The sequence below is a fragment of the Mustelus asterias genome, chromosome 8, assembly GCF_964213995.1.
Source record: "Mustelus asterias chromosome 8, sMusAst1.hap1.1, whole genome shotgun sequence".
Taxonomy (NCBI): Eukaryota; Metazoa; Chordata; class Chondrichthyes; order Carcharhiniformes; family Triakidae; genus Mustelus; species Mustelus asterias.
This window is the reverse complement of record NC_135808.1, coordinates 128,037,554-128,062,267: the sequence shown is the minus strand read 5'-3', so window position 1 is coordinate 128,062,267 and position 24,714 is coordinate 128,037,554. Positions and strand designations below refer to the sequence as shown.

Sequence of the window (24,714 nt, the reverse complement as noted above, 5' to 3'; positions counted from 1 at the left end):
GGATTGCACAGAATGAGCTGGTCAATATCTTATTGCTGTTTATGGGAGCTTGCTGAGTGCAAATTGATTGCTACCTTTCCTTACATCATAACAGTAACTACACATCAAAAGTATTTAGAACATAGAACATAGAAAGCCACATCACAAACAGGCCCTTCGGCCCACAAGTTGCGCTGATCATATCCCTACCTCTAGGCCTATCTATAGCCCTCAATCCCATTAAATCCCATGTACTCATCCAGAAGTCTCTTAAAAGACCCCAACGAGTTTGCCTCCACCACCACCGCGTCAGCCGATTCCACTCACCCACCACCCTCTGAGTGAAAAACTTACCCCTGACATCTCCTCTGTACCTACCCCCCAGCACCTTAAACCTGTGTCCTCTCGTAGCAACCATTTCAGCCCTTGGAAATAGCCTCTGAGAGTCTACCCTATCCAGACCTCTCAACATCTTGTAAACCTCTATCAGGTCACCTCTCATCCTTCGTCTCTCCAGGGAGAAGAGACCAAGCTCCCTCAACCTATCCTCATAAGGCATGCCCCCCAATCCAGGCAACATCCTTGTAAATCTCCTCTGCACCCTTTCAATGGCTTCAACATCTTTCCTGTAATGAGGTGACCAGAACTGCGCGCAGTACTCCAAGTGGGGTCTAACCAGGGTCCTATAAAGCTGCAGCATTATCACCCGACTCCTAAACTCAATCCCTCGATTAATGAAGGCTAGTACGCCGTACGCCTTCTTGACCGCATCCTCCACCTGCGAGGCCGATTTAAGAGTCCTATGGACCCGGACCCCAAGGTAGTTTGAGACGTCCTGAGGTTATGAAAGGTTCATGAAAAGTCCCAAATAGGCTCTGGAGTGTGGCGACTAGGGGATTTTCACAGTAACTTCATTGCAGTGTTAACGTAAGCCAACTTGTGACTAATAAATAAACTTTATCTTCTACATAGATGGGTTCCTCCTTTGCCTCCAATATTGTGTCTCTGACAAATCACAGAATCATTCTTTGATCAAGGAATTTTGTATTGTGCATTTTGCATTGGCTTTTCATTTAATGTATTGATAGAAATATAATCCGGTTTTATTTTATCCATGCCATTCAATGTTCAATAATCTCAGTGAAGCCCATTAGCTGCTTTCCTTTCAGACTGTACAGCTTAAGCATGGCCCATCTTTGCTCTTCAGAGGTCCCCTTTACGTTTGGGCTTGTTGCAGTTCAAGGGTAGCACGGTGGCACAGTGGTTAGCACTGCTACCTCACAGCGCCAGGGACCAGTATTCGATACCGACCTTGGGTTACTATCTGTGTGGAGTTTACCCATTCTCCCTGTGTCTGCATGGGTTTCCTCCCATACTCCAAAGATGTGCGGGTTAGGTGAATTGGCCATGCTAAATTGACCCTAGTGTCAAGGGATTAGCAGGGTAAATGTGTGGGGTTACGGGAATAGGGCCTGGGTGGGATTGTGGTCGGTGTAGATTCGATGGGCCGAATGGCCTCCTTCTGCACTGTAGGGATTCTACGATTCAAGGACCATCTGCAACGCTTGGATTGATATAATAATGGCAATAAGTGGATTAATGATGGACCCTGGATTACTGATTCTGTCCATCAGTAATATTTAGCTCTCGGAGTCTACTGACCAAGTAATTAATGGTGTCTCGTTGCAATACCAATATTCAAGGATTTAAAATAAAAATGAGAAAGTTTATTTATTAGTGTCACAAGTAGGCTTACATTAACACTGCAATGAAGTTGCTGTGAATAAATAAAGTGAATGATTAGAAATATTTGTGACTCCTCTGGAACGGCTACTATTCCAGACACTCCTCCTTGCATAAGCATTTCCATGCTGGATTTTTCAAATTATTATTCATTCATAGGATGTGGGCATCGCTGGCTAGGACAGCATTCATTGTCCATCTTGAGCTGCCCTTGAGAAGGGAGCTGCCTTCTTGAATCGCTGCAGTCCATGTGGTGTCCGTTCATCCACAGTGCTGTTATGGAGGGAATTCCAGGATTTTGACCCAGCGACAGTGAAGGAACAGCGACACATTTCCAAGTCAGGATGGTGAGTGACTTGGAGGGGAACCTCCAGGTGCTGGTGTTCCCCAGCGTCTGCTGCCCTTGTCCTTCTGGATGGTAGCTAGAGGTCGTGGGTTCGGAAAGTGCTGCCTAAGGAGCCTTGGTAAGTTGCTGCAGTGCATCTTGTAGATGGTACACACTGGGCTGCCACTGTGCGTTGGAGAGAGTGAATGCTTGTGTATGGGGAGCCAGTCAAGCCGGTTGCTTTATCCTGAATGGAGTTGAGCTTTTTGAGCGTTGGAGCTGCACTCATCCAGGCAAGTAGAGAATATTCCATCACACTCCTGACTTGTACCTTGTAGATGGTGGGCAGATTTTGGAGTGTCAGGAGGTGAGCTAATCTCCACAGGATAGGACTCCTAGCCTCTGAGCTGCTGTTTTGGCCATAATATTTAAAAGGCTAGTCCAGTTCAGTTTCTGATCAATGGTAACCCCTGGGAAGTTGATAGGTCAGGTTAATCTCTCTCACACAATGGTCTGCCATGCCGATCAACCCTGCTTTGCCAGTTGCACTGAATAGGGGTGGATCTCTCTGTATTGCTGTAAGAGAATTGGATCACCTGGGATCTGCTCATGTAAGAAACTAGGCAGGGAAAGCTGCCCACTGGTCAGTGAGCCTGCCTGGTATCCATCCAGTCACACCCACTGGGCTGGTGGTTGGGAGGGTGTACTGTCCCTCGTTTATAGAATGAAAGAATCCCCATAGTGCAGAAAGAGGCCATTCGGCCCATCGGGCCTGCACCCATGACAATCCCACCTCGGCCCTATCCCCGTCACCCCACATATTTACCCTGCTAATCCCTTTGACATAAGGGACAATTTAGCATGGCCAACCCACCTAAACTACAAATCTTTGGACACGAAGGGGCAATTTAGCATGATCAATCAATCCAATCCGCACATCTTTATGCTGTGGGAGGAAACCAGTGCGCCCGGAGGAAACCCACACAGACACGGGGAAAAACGTGCAGATTCCGCACAGTGACCCAAGCCAGGAATCGAACCCGAGTCCCTGGCACTGTGAGGCAGCAGTGCTAACCATTGCGCCACCCAAATTGCTTGGCCTAACCCTAATCCGAAACCACATTTTCCATAGATTTTCCGCTGCAGTCTATCGGCGAGAACTTGTTACTGAGGAAATTCACACCTTTCTAGATGTCAGTAATCACTCGCTGCTTTTCAGTGATCGATACAACGTGAGATACAAAGCAAGTACCTACCATGTTTCTCCGAGCTTCGGCAAATTGCTTCCTCTCTTCCTCCAAGCGCTTGCGAGCCTCCTCCTCTGCTTTGCGCTGCTCCTCCTCACGCCGCTGCCTCTCCAGCTCCTCGAAACTTAGCTTTAGTTTCCCGGGCCGCATTGGGTCCTTCTGAGCCACACTCAGACTGGGTAGATCGTCTTCATCTTCAGCTAGAGACTGAGTAGAAAGGAATCATCAGATTAGGGTGATCGACAAGGCAACGGCAGGAGAAAAGTAACTAGGCCACTCAGCCCCCTGAAGGTCATTCTCGTAACATCCAAACTCCCCGTTTAGTCACCAACCCCATTTTTGAATGCCTTTCGCCTGGCAGACTATTTCAGATCTATATCGCTCTAAGTGAGAGTTTCTTGTTTACATCTTGCAGTAAAATTTGGAAGTGGTCAGAGAGCTCAAGAAGATAACGTTGTTAAAATGCAAAGGAGATCCCAGATCTTATAAATGGAGCAAAACGATTTCGGGGTCAATGGGGGAAGGGTGAGAGTAATTGGACAACTCTTTCAAAGAGCCAACATGGATATGAGGGGCAGAATGGTCTCCTGTGTTGTATCATTCTGGTTCAGACTTTCAGACCCTGAAGATGGAACTTGAATCCATGATCTGCTTTTTGTCCTTGCCCACCAGCTATTGAATTAAGACTGTCCAGATTCCAATATGCATTCACTGAGTGATAGACTCCCTACAGTGCAGAAGGAGGCCATTGGGCCCATCACTGACAATCCCACTCAGGCCCTATCCCCATCACCCCAAATCTTAACCCTGCTAATCCCCCTGACACGTAGGGGCAAATTAGCTTGGCCAATCCACCTAACCTGCATATCTTTGGACTGTGGGAGGAAACCCACGCAGACACGGGGAGCACACGCAAACTCCACATAGACAGCAATCCAAGCCAGGAATCGAACCCAGATCCCTGGCGCTGTGAGGCAACATTGTTAACCACTGTGCAGAGGAGGATATTCTGACCCACCCTACCCAGTGGGAATTGAGACAGCCCACAGTTCAAATACAAATGCAAAGTGTTACTGTCCCATTCCCACCTGCCGCTATCTTAACTGAACCTTTTCCTTTGGCTGACTCAGGATGCAACTTCGTTAATATGTTAATCTCATCAGGACGCCAATGACCCGCAATGTGGGCACCTGCCCTGACACCCTGCTTAAGAAAACCTGGGTGAGGAAGAAGAGGAACTGCTCAAGAAAGAGATAGATATGTTTCTGAAGAAAAGCGGGATAAAGAGCGATGGGAAGCAGGCAGGAAAGAGGAGCTGAGACTAGGATAAGATCGGCCATGATCATGTTAAATTGCTGGAGTGGGCTTTAAGGGCTGAATTGCCTTCTCCCACTTCTAATTCCCATGTTCCTATGTTCTCCAAGATGAGCCCAAAACCTTATCTTGAGCAGGTCCAGGAGGCACGGGAGTTCTCCTGGGAGCCACGGGGAAAGACTGCGCTTCTGATGCCCCAGATTAACCCTGAACCTTGCCACCTACGAAGCTGCCGCCTCGATGGAGAGTTGGGAACACGTGGGAGACGATACAGCTCAAAGTTGGTCCCCATTCCTGCCTCTTCCCATCTGTACTGGGCAGGCACCTCAGCAGCAGGATATAAATGAGCTCTGTGGCTGTTAGAATATCTAGGGGAACCTCAAACTGATGATCTCAGGCAGGCTTGATGCTCAGTCTGGAAGCGAGAAGCTGATTTTTAAGTTTATCTATTAGTCACAAGTGGGCTTACATTAACACTGCAATGAAGTTATTGTGAAAATCTCCGAGGTGCCACACTCCGGCGTCTGTTCGCTTACATTTGGAGAATTTAGCATGGCCAATTCACCTAACCAGCACATCTTTCAGACTGTGGGAGGAAACCCACGCAGACACGGGGAGAATGTGCAAACTCCACACAGACAGTGACCCAAGCCGGGAATCGAACCCGGGTCCCTGGCGTTGTGAGGCAGCAATGCTAACCACTGTGCCACATTGTACACGGATAACGAGTGCGAGCTGTAGCTTTAAGTTCCAACCTTCCTCGCTTCAGCAAAAGCTGCCTTTTCCTCCTCGATGCGTCGCTTTGCTTCCTCCTCTGTTTTTCTCCTCCCGTCATCCTGCCTCCGCCTTTCTATTTCTTCAAAGCTGAGTTTTAACTTCCCGGGACGGACTTCACCCTTGCAGGCGGCTGAGTTCTCCGGCGCCTCATCTTTATCCTTTTGATGCAGAACGTAAGCAAATTAGCTCTAGAACGAGCGATTATAAAACATCAGCAAAGGACTCGCATCCAGATTCACGTTGCCAACTCTGGATAGCGTTCGGGAAGGTTTTACCACATGACCTCCCACTTAAGGACCTGCCCTCAAGCTCCTGTCATTGGCCCATTCTCATGGTGCCCCGCCTTGTGTCACTAATTGGAAAGCAAACAGCCTCGTTGTAACTTGATTGATTGACAGTCAAGATTCACCCATATTTTTGCCACCTTGTTCGAACCCATATGGAATTCAATTGAGATAAATGCGAAAAGGACAGAATTTAAAGGTTCGTTATCTGAACCCATTTGTAACCAGATGCATGAATTCATGGCGCAGATAGAGAGTATAATATGATAGCAACAGCGAAATGGAATATTCAGGTCCCAGCCATGGTCAAAGTTATTTGCTATTTTGGAAGGAGAGGTAGAAAGGTAAAGGGGGCGTAGTAGCTTTGTTAATAAAAAATGAAATCCATACAGCAGTGAGAAATGATCTTGGTTCAGAGGATCAAAATGTAGAATTAGTTTGGGTGGACATAAGAAATAGCAAGGGAAAGAAGTCACCAGTGGGAATGGTTTCTAGGCCCCCGAACAGCTACCCCTGTAGGACTGAGTATAAATCAAGAAATAATAGGAAGTCATAAAGGGACTGCAATAATCATGGGAGATGTTAATCTTCATCTAAATTGGATGAATCAAATTGGCAATAATAGCCTGTAGGATGGGTTCATAGTGTATTTGGAACAGTTTCTTCCAATTAAGGACCCCACGCACCCTGGACATTCTTCCACCTTCTTCCGTCGGGAAAAAGATACAAAAGTCTGAGGTCACGTACCAATCGACTCAAGAACAGCTTCTTCCCTGCTGCTGTCAGGCTTTTGAATGGACTTACCTTGCATTAAGTTGATCTTTCTCTACACCCTAGCTATGACTGTAACTCTACATTCTGCACTCTCTCATTTCCTTCTCTATGTTTGGTATGCTTTGTCTGTATAGCGCGCAAGAAACAATACTTTTCACTATATACTAATATATGTGACAATAATAAATCAAATCAATAATGCATTTTGGAACTCATCATGGAACAGGCTATTTTAGAACTAGAATTCTCTCCAGTATCCTGGTCAATGTTTGACGCTCAAACTAAAAGAACAAATTATTTGATACATTGCTGTTTGTGGGATCTTACTGTGTTCAAACTGGTTGTCAGACTTCCTACTTTCCTATAATGACTATCCTTCATTCTTGTTTCATTGACTGTAAATCGCTTGATCAAAAGTCAATGCAAGTCTTCCTTTCAATCTGTCACTAAATTTGAAACATTTGGCCCTGTCTTTAATGGATCTGTCCCCATCTTTCCCCCAAGCAGAGGTAACACAGACTTCAGCTAATTCAGGGTCTATTCTCTTGAATAACCCTCACACACACACACGTACACACTCTTTCTCCCTTAAGAATATTCTGAAAATCCCTCACTCCAGATATCCCCCAATCTCTCTCTTCCATGTCCTGGAATTTGCACTCCTTTCTGAAGTGCCTTGGGATATTCTGTTGTGTTAAGTGGCTAAATAAATGCAAACTGTTATTGTAACACCATCTTGGGTTCATTTCTGGATGCAGCACCTCAGGAGTTGAGCCTGGATGTCAATGGAAAGTTTGAGCTTGATAGATTTTTGCTTGGCAAGTGGGTTATGGGGTATGGAACCTGGGTTGATAAATGGGAGTTGAGATACAGGTTAGCCATGGAAAGATGGGATAGAATCAAGGGGCTGAATTGCCTACACCTGTTCTAACAGGTTTCAAAACATGAATATGTTATTGGAATGTCACAAATATAAACAAAATAGGGACAGGATTCCATTAAAAGTTTAAGTTTATTTATTCGTGTCACAAGGCTTACGTTAACACTGCAATGAAATTACTGTGAAAATCCCCTAGTCGCCACACTCCGGCGCCTATTCAGGGACACTGAGGGAGAATTTAGCATGGCCAATGCACCCTAACCAGCACGTCTTTCAGATTGTGGGAGGAAACCGTAGCACCGGAGGAAACCCACGCAGACACGGGGAGAACGTGCAGACTCCATACAGACAGTGACCCAAGCCGGGCATTGAACCCAGGTCCCTGGCACTGTGAGGCAACAGTGCTAACCACTGTGCCACCGTGCCGCCCTAATACTGCACAATAATAATGTTGCACAAAGTGGATTCCAGGTCAGAGTTCTAAGGAAATTTGGAAAGTCTCAGTACCTCTGCAGCTTTTTTTGCGAGCTCACGCTGTAACTTCCTCTTCTCCAGGATGTCCTGCTGAATCCTTCTCTTCCGCTCTTCCTCCATTCTTTTCTTCTCCTCCTCCTGCCTTACCTTTGCCATTTCCTCAAACTTGCCCTTAACTGTCCCTGTGGATAGAGGAAGGCACAAGGGTCGTTCGTCTCTTTCTGTCCCCAGTTTTTACACAACAAGTGGCTGCTTGAATTTTGGGTCAGAGCGATTTCACTCTTCATTACCTGTCAGTTTGGGGACGTACGCCTTCTTCAGTTCACTTGCTTTGTTCTCATCATCTTCATCTGAGGCGAGAAGCTCTCTCAGCTGTAATAGATCGAGAGGATCAGTATCGTTTGTTAAAACACTCGGTCCAAACCACTCAGGTCCAGTACTAACATTTAAAGTTTATTTATTAGTGTCACAAGTAGGCTTACATTAACACTGCAATGATGTTGTCTACATGGACTTTAGCAAGGCCTTTGATAAGGTACCGCATGGTAGGTTGTTGCATAAGGTTAAATCTCACGGGATCCAGGGTGAGGTATCTAAATGGATACAAAATTGGCTTCTTGACAGAAGCCAGAGGTTGGTTGTAGAGGGTTGTTTTTCAAACTGGAGGCCTGTGACCAGCGGTGTGCCTCAGGGATCAGTGCTGGGTCCACTGTTATTCGCCATTTATATTAATGATTTGGATGAGAATATAGGGGGCATGGTTAGTAAGTTTGCAGATGACACCAAGATTGGTGGCATAGTGGACAGTGAAGAAAGTTATCTCCAATTGCAACGGGATCTTGATCAATTGGGCCAGTGGGCTGACGAATGGCAGATGGAGTTTAATTTAGACAAATGTGAGGTGATGCATTTTGGTAGATTGAACAAGGGCAGGACTTACTCAGTTAATGGTAGGGCACTGGGGAGAGTTACAGAACAAAGAGATCTAGGGGTACATGTTCATAGCTCCTTGAAAGTGGAGTCACAGGTGGACAGAGTGGTGAAGAAGACATTCGGCATGCTTGGTTTCATCGGTCAGAACATTGAATACAGGAATTGGAATATCTTGTTGAAGTTGTACAAGACATTGGTAAGGCCACACTTGGGATACTGTGTGGAATTCTGGTCACCCTATTATAGAAATGATATTATTAAACTAGAAAGAGCGCAGAAAAGATTTACTAGGATACTACCGGGACTTGATGGTTTGAGTTATAAGGAGAGGCTGGATAGACTGGGACTTTTTGTTCTGGAGCGTAGGAGGCTGAGGGGTGATCCCATAGAGGTCTATAAAATAATGAGGGGCACAGATCAGCTGGATAGTCAATATCTTTTCCCAAAGGCACGGGAGTCTAAAACTAGAGGGCATAGGTTTAAGTGAGAGGGGAGAGATACAAAAGTGTCCAGAGGGGCAATTTTTTCACAGAGGCTGGTGAGTGTCGGGAACAAGCTGCCAGAGGTAGTAGTAGAGGCGGGTACAATTTTGTCTTTTAAAAAGCATTTAGATAGTTACATGGATAAGATGGGTATAGAGGGATATGGGCCAAATGTGGGCAATTGGGATTAGCTTAGGGGTTTAAAAAAAAAGGGCGGCATGGACAAGTTGGGCCGAAGGGCCTGTTTTCCATGCTGTAAACCTCTATGACTCTAAGTTACTGTGAAAATCCCCTCGTCGCCACACTCCGGCGCCTGTTCGGGCACACTGAGGGAGAATTTAGCATGGCCAATGCGCCTAACCAGCATGTCTTTTGGACTGTGGGAGGAAACCGGAGCACCCGGAGGAAACCCACGCAAACACGGGGAGAACATGCAGATTCCCCACAGACATTGACCCAAGCCGGGAATCAAACCCGGGTCCCTGGCGCTGTGAGGCAGCCGTGCTAACCACTGAATGATGATATGGTGACTCTATTACAACACTGGAACACAACGTAAGGGGCCAGGTGATCTTGAATGCTCTCTGGCATTTGATTAAACAGAATTGGGAAAGAGAGAATTGGGCAAAGCAAACCAAAGGGTGAACACATGAAATAGGAGCAGGAGTAGAACATCGAACTTGCTCCGCCATTCAATCGGATCATGGCTGATATTGGGCTTCAGCTCCACTTTCCCACCCGCTCCCCATATCATCCCCCCTAAGACACGAAAAATCCAACTATCCTTGCCTTAAATATCGTCAAAGATGGAGCACCCACAACCCTCTTGGGGTAAAGAATTCCAAACACTCCCAACCCTTTGAGTCAAGCAATTTCTCCTCATCTCAGTCCTAAATGATCACACTGTTATCCTGGGACAGTGTCCACCCCCCCCCCCCCCTCCCTCCCCCCACCCCCACGCCCCACCCCCGCCAAATAGTTTAGACTCCCCGACAAGCAGAAAAAATTCACTCAGCGTCTGTCCTAGCAAAACCCTTCAGAATTTTGTAGATTTCAATGAGATCACCTCTCATTCTAAATATATAAGCTCAATTTACTCAGTCTCCCATTTTAGACCACCCCCTCATCAATTTAGTGAACCTTTGCTGTACTTTCTCCAATGCAAATACACAGTATTCCAGACGTGGTCTCACCAAAACTCTGTCCAACCACAGCAAGAATGATTTATTCCTGTACTCCAATCACCTTGTAATACATACCACTTCCCTTCCTCACTGCTTGCCTCACCTGCGTGGTAACTTTGTGTTCTTTGTACAAGCAGCCCAAGTCTGTCTAAGCATCAACTTTCTCACCTTTTCAATAGGTATTCTGTTTTTATATTTTTACCACCAAAGTGAATAACTTCACACTCCCCAGAATTATACTTCAGCCTAGTCTACTTACTCCCTTCTCAGAGAACTCCTCCCATGGACTGGTCCACTGAACCCTTGTTGAAGTCCCTGTAGTGTAATATGTCCTTTAGGTAAGGAGACCAAACTGCACACTATACTCCAAGTGTGGCCTCACCAATGCCCTGTGTAATGGATCCTTTACTCTTGTGCTCCAATCCCTTCCTCCAAAAGCTGTTCTTCCTGTAATGTTAATGTTATTTGCAGAATCGCAATATGTGAGGCAAAAGCAAAGTGAAACTGGTTTGCCCAGGAAGACAAAAGTCCATCTTTACCACCTCAAAACACCCACTCCCACCGCCACCGGTGCACCCTGGCTGCAGTGTGAGACATCTACAGGATGCATTACTGAAACTCACCAAAGTTTCTCCAATTGCGCATCCTGAGGCCACAAGCTCCACCATTCAGAAAGACATGCATGGGAACACCACCACTCCCAAGTTTCCCTCCATCGCCAATATATCCAAGGAGGAAGTGTCGCATATCCTAAATTAAGGTAGACCAGTCCCCGGGGCCGGATGGGATTTATTCCAGGTTACTACAGGAGGCAAGGGAGGAATAGCTGGGGTCTTAACAGATATCGTCACATCCTCTTTGATCACAGGTGAGGTTCCAGAGGACTGGACAATAACCAGTGTTGTTCCCTTGTTTAAGAAAGGAAGCAGGGATAATCCAGCAAATTATAGGCCGGTGAGCCTGGCATCAGTGGTGGGGAAGCTTTTGGAGAAGATACTGAGGGACAGGATATATGCACATCTGGAGGAAAATGGAGTAGTGAGTGACAGGCAGCACGGTTTTGTACAGGGAAGGTCATGTCTCACCAACCTGATTGAGTTTTTTGAAGAGGTGACAAAGAAAATCGATGAGGGAAGGGCTGTGGATGTAGCTTATATGGACTTTAGCAAGGCGTTTGATAAGGTCGCACATGGCAGACTGGTGCAAAAACTAAAATCACATGGGATTTGGAGTGAGCTGGCTAGATGGATACAGAACTGGCTTGGTTATAGATAATAGAGAGTAGTGGTGGAAGGGTGTTATTCAGAATGGAGACCTGTAGCTAGTGGTGTTCCACAGGGATCAGTGCTGGGACCTCTGTTGTTTGTAATATATATATAAATAATCTGGAGGAAAATGTGGGTGGTCTGATTAATAAGTTTGTGGATGACACAAAGATTAGCAGAGTTGCTGATAGTGCTGAGGATTGTCAGAGGATACAACAGGATATAGATTGGAGACTTGGGCACAGAAATGACAGATGGAGTTCAATCCGGAAAAATGTGAGGTGATGCGTTTTGGAGGATCAAATTTAGGTGTGAATTATACTATACATGGCAGAACCCTTCGGAACATTAACATACAGAGAGATCTGGGTGTGCAGGTCCACAGTTCCCTAAAAGTGGCAACACAGGTGGCCAAGGTGATTAAGAAGGCATATGGCATGCTTATCTTCATCTGCCGGGTCATTGAGTACAGGAGTTGGGAAATCATGTTGCAGCTATATAAAACCTTGGTTAGGCCACATTTGGAGTGCAGTTCTCATCACCACACTACCCAAAGGACGTGGAAGCTTTGGGGAGAGTGCAAAGATGGTTCACCAGGATGTTGCCTGGTCTCGAGGGTGTTGGCTATGAGAAGAGGTTGAATAAATTAGGATTATTTTCACTGGAAAGACGGAGATTGAGGAGAGACCGGATAGAGATCTGCAAAATTATGAGAGGCGTAGACAGAGTGGATAGTCAGAGGAATTTCCCCAGGGTGGAAGTGTCAATTACAAAGGGACAGAGATTCAAGGTGAGAAGGGGGAAAGTTTAAGGGAGATGTGCGGGGGAAATTTTTCACGCAGAGTCTGGTCGGTGCCTGGAATGCACTGCCAGAGGAGGTGGCGGAAGCAGGCACATTAGCAACATTTAAGAGGCATCTGGATGGGTACATGAATAGGGAGGGAATAGAGGGATACGGACCGAGTGAGGGCAGAAGGTATTTTTTATTTAGGGCATCACGATCAGCACAGGCTTGGAGGGCCAAAGGGCCTGTTCCTGCGCTGTACTGTACTTCTTTGTTCTTTATTTCGCTGACCATGCAGACTTGTAAATATATCGCTGTTCCTTGAAAGCCAGTGGGTCACAATCCTGGAAGTCTTTACCTAACAGCACAGTGGGAGTGCCTTCACCACACTGACAGCCATAGTTCAAGACTCATAGAACCTCTACAGTGCAGAAGGAGGCCATTTGGCCCATCGAATCTGCACCGACTCTCTGACAGTGTCTTACCCAGGCTCTCTCCCCTGCCCTATCCCCATAACCCTGCACTTTCGCTATGGCTAATCCATCTAACGTCCACATCTTGGGACACTAAGGAGCAATTTAGCATGGCCAATCCCTCTAACCCGCACATTTTTGGAAGGTGGGAGGAAACTGGTGCACCCGGAGGAAACCCAGGCAGAGAATGTGCAAATTCCGCACCTAATAGTCACCCAAAGCCGGAGTTGAATCTGGGCTCCTGGCGCTGTGAGGCAGCAGTGCTTTTCCAGTAAAAACAATCCTAGTTTATTCAACCTCTTCTCATAGTCAACACCCTCGAGACTGGGCAACATCCTGGTGAACCTTCTTTCCACTCTCTCCAAAGCTTCCACGTCCTTCTGATAACGTGGTGACCAGAACTGCATGCAATACTCCAAATGCGGCCTGAGCAAGGTTTTATATAGCTGCAACATAATTTCCCAATCCTGCACTCAATGCCCTGGCTGATGGAAGGCAAGCATGCCATAGGCCTTCTTAATCACCTTGGCCATCTGTGTTGCCACTTTTAAAGAACTGTGGACCTGCACGCCCAGATCCCTCTGTATGTTAATGTTCCTAAGGGTTCTGCCATTTACATTATAATTCATAGCTAATCCTCCAAAATGCACTGTGCCACCGTGCCGACCATGAAGGTGGTATTGTATGTTCAGAGTATGTAGAGATGACACTAGTTTCTCTGGGTAGGATTTTGGACAGGACGTGAAATTCCCACCCAAAGTCAATGGACCTGTTGCTGGTCCGTCAAATTATCTGTTTAATCCGGACAAATCCACGGTGATGCATTTTGGAGGATCAAATTTAGCTGTGAATTATACTAAACATGGCGGAACCCTCAGGAACATTAACATACAGAGGGATCTGGGCGTGCAGGTCCACAGTTCCCTAAAAGTGGCAACAAAGGTGGCCAAGGTGATTAAGAAGGCATGCTTGCCTTCATCATCTGGGGCATTGAGTACAGGAGTTGGGAAATCATGTTGCTGCTATATAAAACCTTGGTTAGGCTGCATTTGGAGTATTGCATGCAGTTCTCATCACCATACTACCAGAAGGACGTGGAAAGTGTCAATTACAAGGGGGCACAGGTTCAAAGTGAGAAGGGGGGAAGTTAAAGGGAGACGTGCGGGGTACGTTTTTCACGCAGAGAGTGGTGGGTGTCTGGAACGTGCTGAGATGACACTAGTTTCTCTGGGTAGGATTTTGGACAGGACTTGAAATTCCCACCCAGAGTCAATGGACCATTGCAATGGACCATGTACAGCTGGTCTATCAAATTACCAGTGACGGGCAAGTCTGAAAAATTGACGAACAGGTTTTATTGACAACGCTTTAAAATGTCTCCCCCAGTTCTTTCTATAGTTTGTTTACTTTTTTACCAGCCTTAACTAATCAAACACCGTGAAAGTCAATAGTAAACAGACTGTCATAATCAAGCGCAGAAAAATTGAATACTACAGATAGCTCATCAGTGAGGGCTCTCAGAAGACTAAGGAAATTTGGCATGTCAGCTATGACTCTCACCAACCTTTACAGATGCACCATAGAAAGCATTCTTTCTGGTTGTATCACAGCTTGGTATGGCTCCTGCTCTACCCAAGACTGCAAGGAACTACAAAAGGTCGTGAATGTAGCCCAATCCATCACGCAAACCAGCCTCCCATCCATTGACTCTGTCTACACTTCCTGCCTCAGCAAAGCAGCAGCATAATCAAGGATCCCACGCACCCCGGACATTCTCTCTTCCACCTTCTTCCGTCAGGAGAAAGATACAGAAGTTTGAGGTCACGTACCAACCGACTCAAGAACAGCTTCTTCCCTGCTGCTGTCAGACCTTTGAATGGGCCGACCTTGCATTAAGTTGATCTTTCTCTACACCCTAGCTATGACTGTAACACTACATTCTGCACCCTCTCCTTTCCTTCTCTATGAATGGTATGTTTTGTCTGTACAGCGCGCAAGAAACAATACTTTTCACTGTATACTAATACGTGTGACAATAATAAATCAAATCAAATCAAAATCAAAATTAGAGTTGGGCACTAAATATCAGCTTTGCCGATGATATATGCATCTTGAGGATTAATTAAAAGGAATTTCCTCAGATCTGCTGACCATCTGGAAAGTATAACTAAGGAACAATCTTTAACCGATCAGAAGGAGGGCAGAGGGTAAAGAGGATACAATCTATAGGCTGAGTGACCTCCTGTTTTATCTTTGTCCATTCTTTCTCCTTCTTATACTGTTCGTTTCTCCTCTTCCTCTCTTCACCGGATCTCCTCTTGCTCCTCTCCTCCCGTGCTTTTTGCATGGCTTCGAACTTAGTCTTAACATCCCCCTTTGTCAGCTTTGGCACGTATGATTTATGAACGGATTTAGATGTAGAGAGAAGTATCTACGTGGGTCAGGAAGAAGAAGAAAAAAAAAGAGACAGAGAAAGGAAGGGGGAAAGAAAAAGATAAATGGCAGAGCTTAATAAAAAGATGTAGGCCGATGAGAATTATTAACGAGATGGTAGAGGATTTAAGGAATGAAGTGCTAAGATTTCACGTTTTCAATTATTTCCAACTGATCAATTGAAATCGCCTTAATGTTTTTTCCACCAAGGTTTGTGTATCTCACATAATAATGGCTCGCACGCAAACGGAAAATGCTGGAAAATATTAGCAGGTGAACTCATAGGAAAATGGGGATGAGGAGCATATCAGCCATGATCGAATGGCGGAGTGGACTCCATGGGCCGAATGGCCTAATTCTGCTCCTATATCTTATGATCCTATGAACTTAAGGTCTGACAGCATCTGTGGAGAGAGAATAGAGCCAACGTTTCGAGTCAGCATGATCCTTTGTTTCTCTGCACAGGTGCTGTCAGACCTGCTGAGATTTTCCAGCATTTTCTGTTTCAGATTCCAGCATCCGCAGTATTTTGATTTCACATTATTATAATAATGGCTACAATTTGTACGTTAGGTTCTTGTTGCATTAATAAGACCTTAATGAAAATAAGATAGCAAAGAAATGTTCCGATACATTGGTTGCTGTTATTGCAAAGGAACATGTCAATCCGCTGGCGCCAGAAGCAAGAAGCCCTCCATTCATTCCAAAAATGACTACACTCCTCTTTAAATAATTATTGAATTATAAATCCAAGCTTAAATCGTGGAAAGCTGGTGCAAAAGAGAGGCTACAAGCAGGTTTACAATGTCATGCAGCCCACACAAAGGAATTAATCAGCTCCCAGGCAGTTACAAGTCAATTAGCCAAACAGCATTAGACTGGGAGATTGGTGGGAAAACATTTACATGAGTCCAACAGTGGCATACAATGGCGTTTGGATGCACGGTTAGTGTTTCATCCGCCCCACAAAGTTTCGAAATTAAAGTTTATTTATTAGTCACAAGTAGGCTTACATTCACACTGCAGTGAAGTTACTGTGAAAATCCCCTAGTTGCCACACTCTTGCACCTGTTCGGGTACACTGAGGGAGAATTTAGCATGGCCAATGCACCCTAACCAGCACGTCTTTGGACTGTAGGAGGAAACCGGAGCACCCGGAGGAAACCCACGCAGACACGGGGAGAACGTGCAGACTCCACACAGACAGTGACCCAAACTGAGGATCGAACCCAGGTTCCTGGAGCTGTGAGGCAGCAGTGCTAACCACTGTGCCACCACGCCACCTTAAACTGGGATTCGTGAGGTACCCCAAGGGATATTTACAAGGGTGTTTAATTTCCTGCCTGTCTAGGGAATCTAGCACAGTCCTTCAAGAATCCTATACCCCAGAAATTCTGTGATAATCAGCTGTCAAACAGTCAACATCACCTTAATGAAATGAGTGCAGTCATTTTTGCAAGTGTGCTGCTATTTGTCACGGGTCTCAAGAGGGTATTCATGTTTCTTGGTGATTCATAGAATCCCTACATTGCAGAAGGAGGCCATTCGGCCCATTGAGCCTGCCCTGACAACAATTCCGCCCAGGCCTATCCCCATAACCACACGTATTTACCCGGCTAATCCCCCTGACACTAAGGGGCAATTTAGCATGGCCAATCCACCTAACCCGCACATCTTTGGATTGTGGGAGGAAACTTGAGCACCTGGAGGAAACCGTGAAAACCATAGGATTAAACTATAAAACATCAGACATAAACGACACCTGCAGCCACAGTGCCGCCTGTGCACTTGCGCTGAATTTGAATGGTGTTTTTGTATTCAGCTCCCGGGTCAATCAATTCACAAACCTGCATTGTTGCTTCAAGCAATCATTCAACAGCGTGGTGAAAATCTAATTCATTGTTCATGTCAACATTGTTCATGTGAATGAAGAATAAAGTTGTAAAAGCTGAGAGAATTAAAATGTTGAGCTTTAGAGATTGCCAAAACACCTCAAGAAATGGCAGTTCAAAAGGTGATCCAGCTTTGTTTCATAAAGTCAGAATAGAAGAGATAAAAGGTACAAAAAACGGGTGAACTGACCTCGCTAAAGAACTGGAAACATGACATCTGCAATGCTTGTAAAGAAGGGCATTCCAGAGAGATGTCGGTGTTTTGGGAGTTAGAACGTAATTAGTTTAAAAGCATACAGCATATATGATAATTAATCTAAAGGTCGGTTTGAAGACAGCTCAAAGGAGGCTATGTTGTCATGATGTGGAGATGCCGGCATTGGACTGGGGTGAACATAGTAAGAGTTTTAACAACACCCAGTTAAAGTCCAACAGGTTTATTTGGTAGCAAATGCCATTAGCTTTCGGAGCGCTGCTCCTTTGTCAGATGGAGTGCAAATGTGCTCTCAAACAGGGCACAGAGACACAAAATCAAGTTACAGAATACTGATTAGAATGCGAATCCCTACAACCAACCAGGTCTTAAAGATACAGACAATGTGGGTGGAGGGAGCATTAAGCACAGGTTAAAGAGATGTGTATTGTCTCCAGACAGGACAGCCAGTGAGATTCTGCAAGTCCAGGAGGCAAGCTGTGGGGGTTACTGATAATGTGACATAAATGCAACATCCCGGTTTAGGCCGTCCTCATGTGTGTGGAACTTGGCTGTCCTGTCTGGAGACAATACACATCTCTTTAACCTGTGCTTAATGCTCCCTCCACCCACATTGTCTGTATCTTTAAGATCTGGCTGGTTGTAGGGATTTGCATGCTAATCAGTGTTCTGTAACTTGATTTTGTGTCTCTGTGTGCACTGTTTGAGAGCACATTTCCACTCCATCTGACGAAGGAGCAGCGCTCCGAAAGCTAATGGCATTTGCTACCAAATAAACCTGTTGGACTTTAACTTGGTGTTGTTAAAACTCTTACTATGTTGTCATGGACATGGGTGCTAGAGGGAAATTCTCTGGTTTCAATTTATCTGGGTATTTTCTGAGAATTAATTGCAACTTGGAATCGGTGTGCACAGCTTGTAACTCACCAAGAGAAGATAGTTGAGGGCGATGACTGGAAGCAGAGTAAAAAAACAAATTCTCCATTCCTCATGCTGGTGAAGCTTAATCTCAGTTTGGATTTTGTGAGAGTACAGAAGCTGGAAAATTGCTTTGTTTGAAAGTAGTGGAAGAATCTACAGTGGTCCCCTGCGGAGTCTTGTGCCAATAGAAGCAATAAGCAGATTAGCTCAGAAGTATTAAAAATAACCAGAACAATAACTGAGGTATCCAGAGTCAAGAGATGGTACAGGAAAGTTTCATCTTTGAGAAAGTTGAAGCTGAGGAAGTTACTCCAGGGGATTTGGCATATTTATGGGTGGTCCCTACATAAGTAAATAACTTTTAAGACTGAGTTTTTAAGTTTATTTTATTCATGTCACAAGCAGGTTTACATCAACACTGCAATGAAGTTGCTGTGAAAATCCCCCAGTCGTCACACTCCGGCATCTGTTCGGGTACACTGAGAGAGAATTTAGCACGGCCAATGCACCCTAACCAGCACGTCTTTTGGAATGTGGGAGGAAACTGGAGCACCTGAGGGAAACGCACGCGGACACAGGGAGAATGTGCAGACTCCGCACAGACAGTGGCCCGAGCCAGGAATCGAACCCGAGTCCCTGGCATTGTGAGGCAGCAGTGCCAACCACTGTGCCACCGTGCCGTCCCACGGTGTGCCTTTGGCGAGAGATAGAAAGAATCATAGAAAACCCTACAGTGCAGAAAGAGGCCATTTCCAACATTATGCCATACCATGGCAGCTGGTAGAATTTAAATTCAATGAGTAAAATCTTGGAAAGTACTCGCAGTAACGGTAACCATGAAACCATCAGTGATTGTCATAAAAACCCATCTGGCTCATTGGACAACCCATTTGGACCTTTGCCGCTCTGATTGGCTCTCCCCTTGTTCCTCCTTACCCAGGAGCCACCTGGGGGCCATGCCGGAGGCTTCATATCGAGCAGCTCAGCGCAAAACAATTTCTAGCTGAAATGGATTTGGTCGAGGGATAAGGATTAGCCAGAAACTGGTAGAACTCTCTCTGTGAAATACAAAAGGCTGGAGGGTAATTTTCTTAAAAAGTAAAGTTAAAATTTATTTATTAGTCACAAGTAGGCTCACATTAACACTGCAATGAAGTTACTGTGAAAATCCCGTAGTTGCCACACTCCGGCGCCTGTTCGGCTGCACTGAGGAAGAATTTAGCTTTAGCTCCCATCTTTGGACTGTGGGAGGAAACCAGAGCACCCGGAGGAAACCCACGCAGACACGAGGAGAATGTGCAAACTCCGCACAGACAGTGACCCTAGCCGGGAATCGAACCCGGGTCCCTGGCGCTGTGAGGCAGCAGTGCTAACCACTGTGCCGCCCCAAAATTGACCCAAGAGGGAAAGTCAGGGCTTCAGTTTAATATCTCGCCTGGGAGGCCGTACAGTGGCCCATCACTGGAGTGTCAGCCTTGATATTGCTGCTCAAATATCTGGCATGGGACTTGAACCCACAACTTGGCGTCTTAGTGGCAAGAACGTTACCTGATTAACTCATTCATCTATAGATGCACGCAACATTGGAACAACAACATCCTGACACTGCTTGGTGGCTCTGATTAACCATGTGGTGACAGAGACTTCAATAACTACAACTGAGGAATTCTTTATGACTGCATCCTGTTCCTGTCTCTGAAACCTAACATCCTCACACTTTTCTGTCAGCCTCTTCCGCTCACCTCTCTTGCACCTTCCCACTCCTATTCTAAATTCCTATATCGACGATTATAATGGTAACTGACACATAAACTCAAATCAAATCGCTGGCACCACTGCGTCAATGTGTTGGTTGTGGGACTTATTGCTAATGGTCTGTTTATTCAGCAACATGGGCAGAACTACAGCACAGGGATTGTTTACGCTGTCAGGAATGCAGTAAGTGGAGGATAGTTACATATGGCTGCGATTTTCCGCTCCCGTTCACACCAGGTGGCGATGAGAGCGGAAATCTCATGAGAAGGACAAAGTTGCGTTTCACGCAAGGTAAAGGCAGGGATTGATTGTCCCTTCCCCCTGTCGGTGACCGTGTTTCCCGCTGTCCTCCCCTCAGTGATTGCGTTTCCCACTGTCCCCCCCTCAGTGTCTGCGTTTCCTGCTGTCATCCTCTTGTCAGTGATCATGTTTCCCGCTGTCCCCCTGTCAGTGGCCTCATTCCCCGCTGTCCTCCCCCTGTCAATGGTATAACACACGATTGCTCCCATGCACCTGGTGAGCATTGCTCCAAGAGGAGTTCTGGGAGCGAGCACAGCACTCGGAGGGGTGGGGGGGGGGGGGGGGGGGTCATGTGAGTGGGTGCCATGGTGATGCCAGTTTGATGACGGAGGTGCACCTGAGTGAAGAATGTTACCTGGTGTGCTCACTGTGTGCTGGGGCACTCTTTAAAAATGGCACCCAGACCCTCGAAGGTGGGCAGAGCGAGTGAACCAGAGGCCGCCCACCAGCGATGCATCATGGAACCCCTGCCTGCCTCCTTTCTGCACCACGTCCCGCACTTTGTGGCGTAAAAATCCACCAGTGCTGTCAGCGGGACCAACATCGTTGATTTTGGAGAATATTAGGAAACATCTCACTCATTATATAAATTGAGTGTCGATCAATGCCAGTCATTCATAGCACTGCGATCTCCAGGCACGACTGATGGGTGAATTAACCAGTGTTGACTATTTCTGTCTCATATTTGCGGTGTCTCTGTGTGCAGCCAAACAAACTTGTTCAACTGCAACCACAACTTCCCACCAAAGTTGGCGCTCTTGCACCAACTATTGACTCCTTTAGACTGTGTTGCAGTGAAACTCCAATACTCTGAGAAACTTAACTTCCCTGCTTCCAAAACTGTCATCCGTTCGGCTATAATCTCAAAGTAAAAGGGCAAACAAATGCATGCTATTGAAGTAGGGATTGAATTCATAGAATCATAGAATCCCTACAGTGCAGACTTGATGGGGCCGAATGGCCTCCTTCTGCACTGTAGGGGATTCTATGAATGCAGCCCATCGAGTCTGCACTGACTCTTACCCCATAACCCCACATATTTCACCCACTAATCCCCCTAACCTATACATCTTGGGACAACTTAGCACGGCCAATCCACCTAGCTCGCACATCTTTCGGACTGTGGGAGCACCCGGAGGAAACCCACGCAGACACGGGGAGAACGTGCAAATTCCTCACACTGACCCACGGTCAGAATTGAACCCGGGCCCCTGGAGCTGCGGGGCAGCAGTGCTAACCACTGCGCCATCATGCTGCCCCAAAAAAAGCCATGGCCAGCTGTAATGATTACCTCCAGAATCACAGAATACTACAGTGCAGGAGAGGCCCTTTGGCCCATCGAGTCTGCACCGATGCATGAAAGGCACTGATTTGCCCACCTAATCCCACTTGCCAGCACTTGGCCCATAGCCTTGAATGTTAGACCAATTCTACCTCACCGGAATATCACACTTGGTCTTGACTCCCTGGAGGCAATTTTGATTTTACAGGATTATGTAAAATATTAATATCAAATCAGCTGCTTGTTAAACGTCCTCCTGGAGTTCTTCAAAGCGATAATTGGTAGAGATGTGTAAGGTGCAGTGGATATGATATAGACCGTCTCCAGATTCCAACCAGTTAGCATCAAGGTTACCCTCCCTGTCTGCAACATAATGGAAATTAACTGGTTGATCTTTTTAAAACAGGCACTGGAATTGTAGCCCAATAGGAGGCCTTTCGGCCCAATGGGTCCATGCTGGCTCCTCACAAGACCGACTCTCCGGCACGTTCGCCCCAAGACTGGAAAGTCCCGCCCGAGGTCAACGGACCTTTGCACGGTCCTGTCCCGCCCGGACGATTCCCGCAGTGGGCGGGACAGGAATATTCCACCCAAAGAATCGATACAATCCCTACAGTTCAGAAAGAGGCCATTCGGCCCATCAGGGCTGCATTGACTCTCCGACATTGCATTACCCAGGCCCTATCCCCGTAACCTCACTAATCCCCCTAATTTGCACATATTGGGACATTAAGGGGCAATTTATATGGCCAATCCACCCAATTTGTACACTTCTAGACTGAGTGGAAACTGGAGCACCCGGAGGAAACCCACGCAGACACGGGAGAATGTGCAAACTCCATACAGACAGTAAGCCAAGCCGGGAATTGAACCCGGGTCCCTGGCGCTGTGAGGCAGTAGTGCTAACCACTGTGCCACCATGCCACCTAACTCAGTTATCCCTCCTCTCTGCCCCTCCCTCATAGTTCTGCAATTGTTTCCCTTCAACTGTTTATTCAAATTTCTCTTGAAAGCCACAACTGCGTCTGTCCCCACTACACACCCAGGCAGTGCATTCCAAATCCTAACCATTCACTTTGTAAAAAGGATTTTGCCCACAGTCCTTTCGTTAATCACCTTAAATTTGGGTTCTCCATCCTTCTGCCAAAGGGAACAGGTTCTCTTGATCTGCTCTGTCCGACTCTCATGATTTGAACACCTCTATTAAATCTTTTCCTTCTCTTTTCATGGTGGCATTGCTGCCTCACAGCGCCAGGGACCCGGGTTCGATTCCGGCCTTAGGTCACTGTCGGTGTGGAGTCTGCACGTTCTCCCCGTGCCTGCGTGGGTTTTACCCCGATGCTCCGGTTTCCTCCCACAATCCAAAGTTGTGCGGGTTAGGTGGATTGGCCAGGCTAAATTGCTCCTGAGTGTGCCAAGATGTGTAGGTATAGGGAGGGGGTAAATACATGGGGTTATGGGGATAGGGCCTGGGTAAGACGCTCGGTCGGAGAGTCAGTGTAGACTGGATGGGCCAAACGGTCTCCTCCTGCACTGTAGGAATTCTATGATTCTCCAAGGAGAACGACTGCTACTGTGCAGAGGGACCTGGGGGTCCTTGTGCATGAGACGCAAAAACCCAGTCTGCAGGTGCAACAGGTGATCAAGAAGGCAAATGGGATGTTGGCCTATATCGCAAGGGGGATAGAATATAAAAGCAGAGATGTCTTGCTGCATCTGTACAGGGCATTGGTGAGGCCGCAGCTGGAATACTGTGTGCAGTATTGGTCCCCTTATTTCCGGAAGGATATATTGGCATTGGAGGGAGTGCAGAGAAGGTTCACCAGGTTGATACCAGAGATGAGGAGTGTTGATTATGAGGAGAGACTGAGCAGATTGGGTTTGTACTCATTGGAATTTAGAAGGCTGAGGGGGGATCTTATAGAGACCTATAAGATAATGAAGGGGCTGGATAGGGTAGAGGTGGAGAGATTCTTTCCTCTTAGAAAGGAAGCTAGAACTAGAGGGCACAGCCTCAAAATAAAGGGGGGTCAGTTTAGGACAGAGTTGAGGAGGAACTTCTTCTCTCAGAGGGTGGTGAATCTCTGGAATTCTCTGCCCACTGAAGTGGCGGAGGCTACCTCGTTGAATATGTTTAAATCACGGATAGATGGATTCCTGATCGGTAAGGGAATTAGGGGTTATAGGGATCAGGCAGGTAAGTGGAACTGATCCACTTCAGATCAGCCATGATCTTATTGAATGGTGGGGCAGGCTCGAGGGGCTAGATGGCCTACTCCTGCTCCTATTTCTTATGTTCTTATGACTGAAGTCCTTCACCCCTGGAGCCACTAACAGGATTTTAATGGAAGGAAATTTTGCCTGGCCATAGCTCCGGTCTCCGCATTCAGTCCCACACCCAACATGGCTGACTCTTAACTAATGAATGAAGTGGCCTAGCAAGCCCTACTGAGTTTATCAAATCTCAGGGGAATTAGGGATGTAAGCCTTGCCTGCAAGACTTGCATGTCCCAAAAATCAAGTTTGCATTTTGTCCCAGAGTTTTAACAAAAAAAGCAAGCTTTGTACTTACTTATAGTTCTGCTGCCTCTTTTTACAACCTGACTAAAGTACTGAGACTCAGTCAATTTCTTCTTTGTTCTCAGTGGCCGTGCTAAATTCACCCTTAGTGTCAGGCAAATTAGCAAAGTAAAAGAAGTTTATTTATCAGTGTCACAAATAGGCCTACATTAACACTGCAATGAAGTTACTGTGGAAATCCCCTAGTCGCCACACTCCGGCGTCTGTTCAGGTCAATGCACCTAACTTTCAGACTGTGGGAGGAAACTGGAGCATCCGAAGGAAACCCACACAGACATGGGAAGAACGTGCAGACTCCGCCAGACAGTGAAGCCGGGAATCGAACCCGGGTCCCTGGCGCTGTGAGGCAGCAGTGCTAACCACTGTGCCGCCTAAGGTGATTTAGCAGGTAAATACGTGGGGTTGCAGGGATAGGGCCT

The 24,714-nt window shown here is 46.4% G+C and overlaps 1 protein-coding gene across 5 annotated transcripts in view; it reads right to left on the bottom strand.

Moving 5' to 3' along the window:
• nexn (nexilin (F actin binding protein)) overlaps positions 1-24,714 on the bottom strand; it is an 82,047-nt gene that overhangs the window by 20,296 nt on the left and 37,037 nt on the right. For all 5 annotated transcript variants that reach the window (XM_078218962.1, XM_078218964.1, XM_078218961.1 and 2 more), the window contains exons 3-7: positions 15,158-15,349; positions 8,088-8,169; positions 7,831-7,979; positions 5,364-5,543; positions 3,304-3,501 (exon numbers count right to left, since the gene is read on the bottom strand). In XM_078218962.1, coding sequence (XP_078075088.1) covers positions 3,304-3,501; positions 5,364-5,543; positions 7,831-7,979; positions 8,088-8,169; positions 15,158-15,349 — 801 coding nt within the window. The remainder of the gene's footprint in view (positions 1-3,303; positions 3,502-5,363; positions 5,544-7,830; positions 7,980-8,087; positions 8,170-15,157; positions 15,350-24,714) is intronic.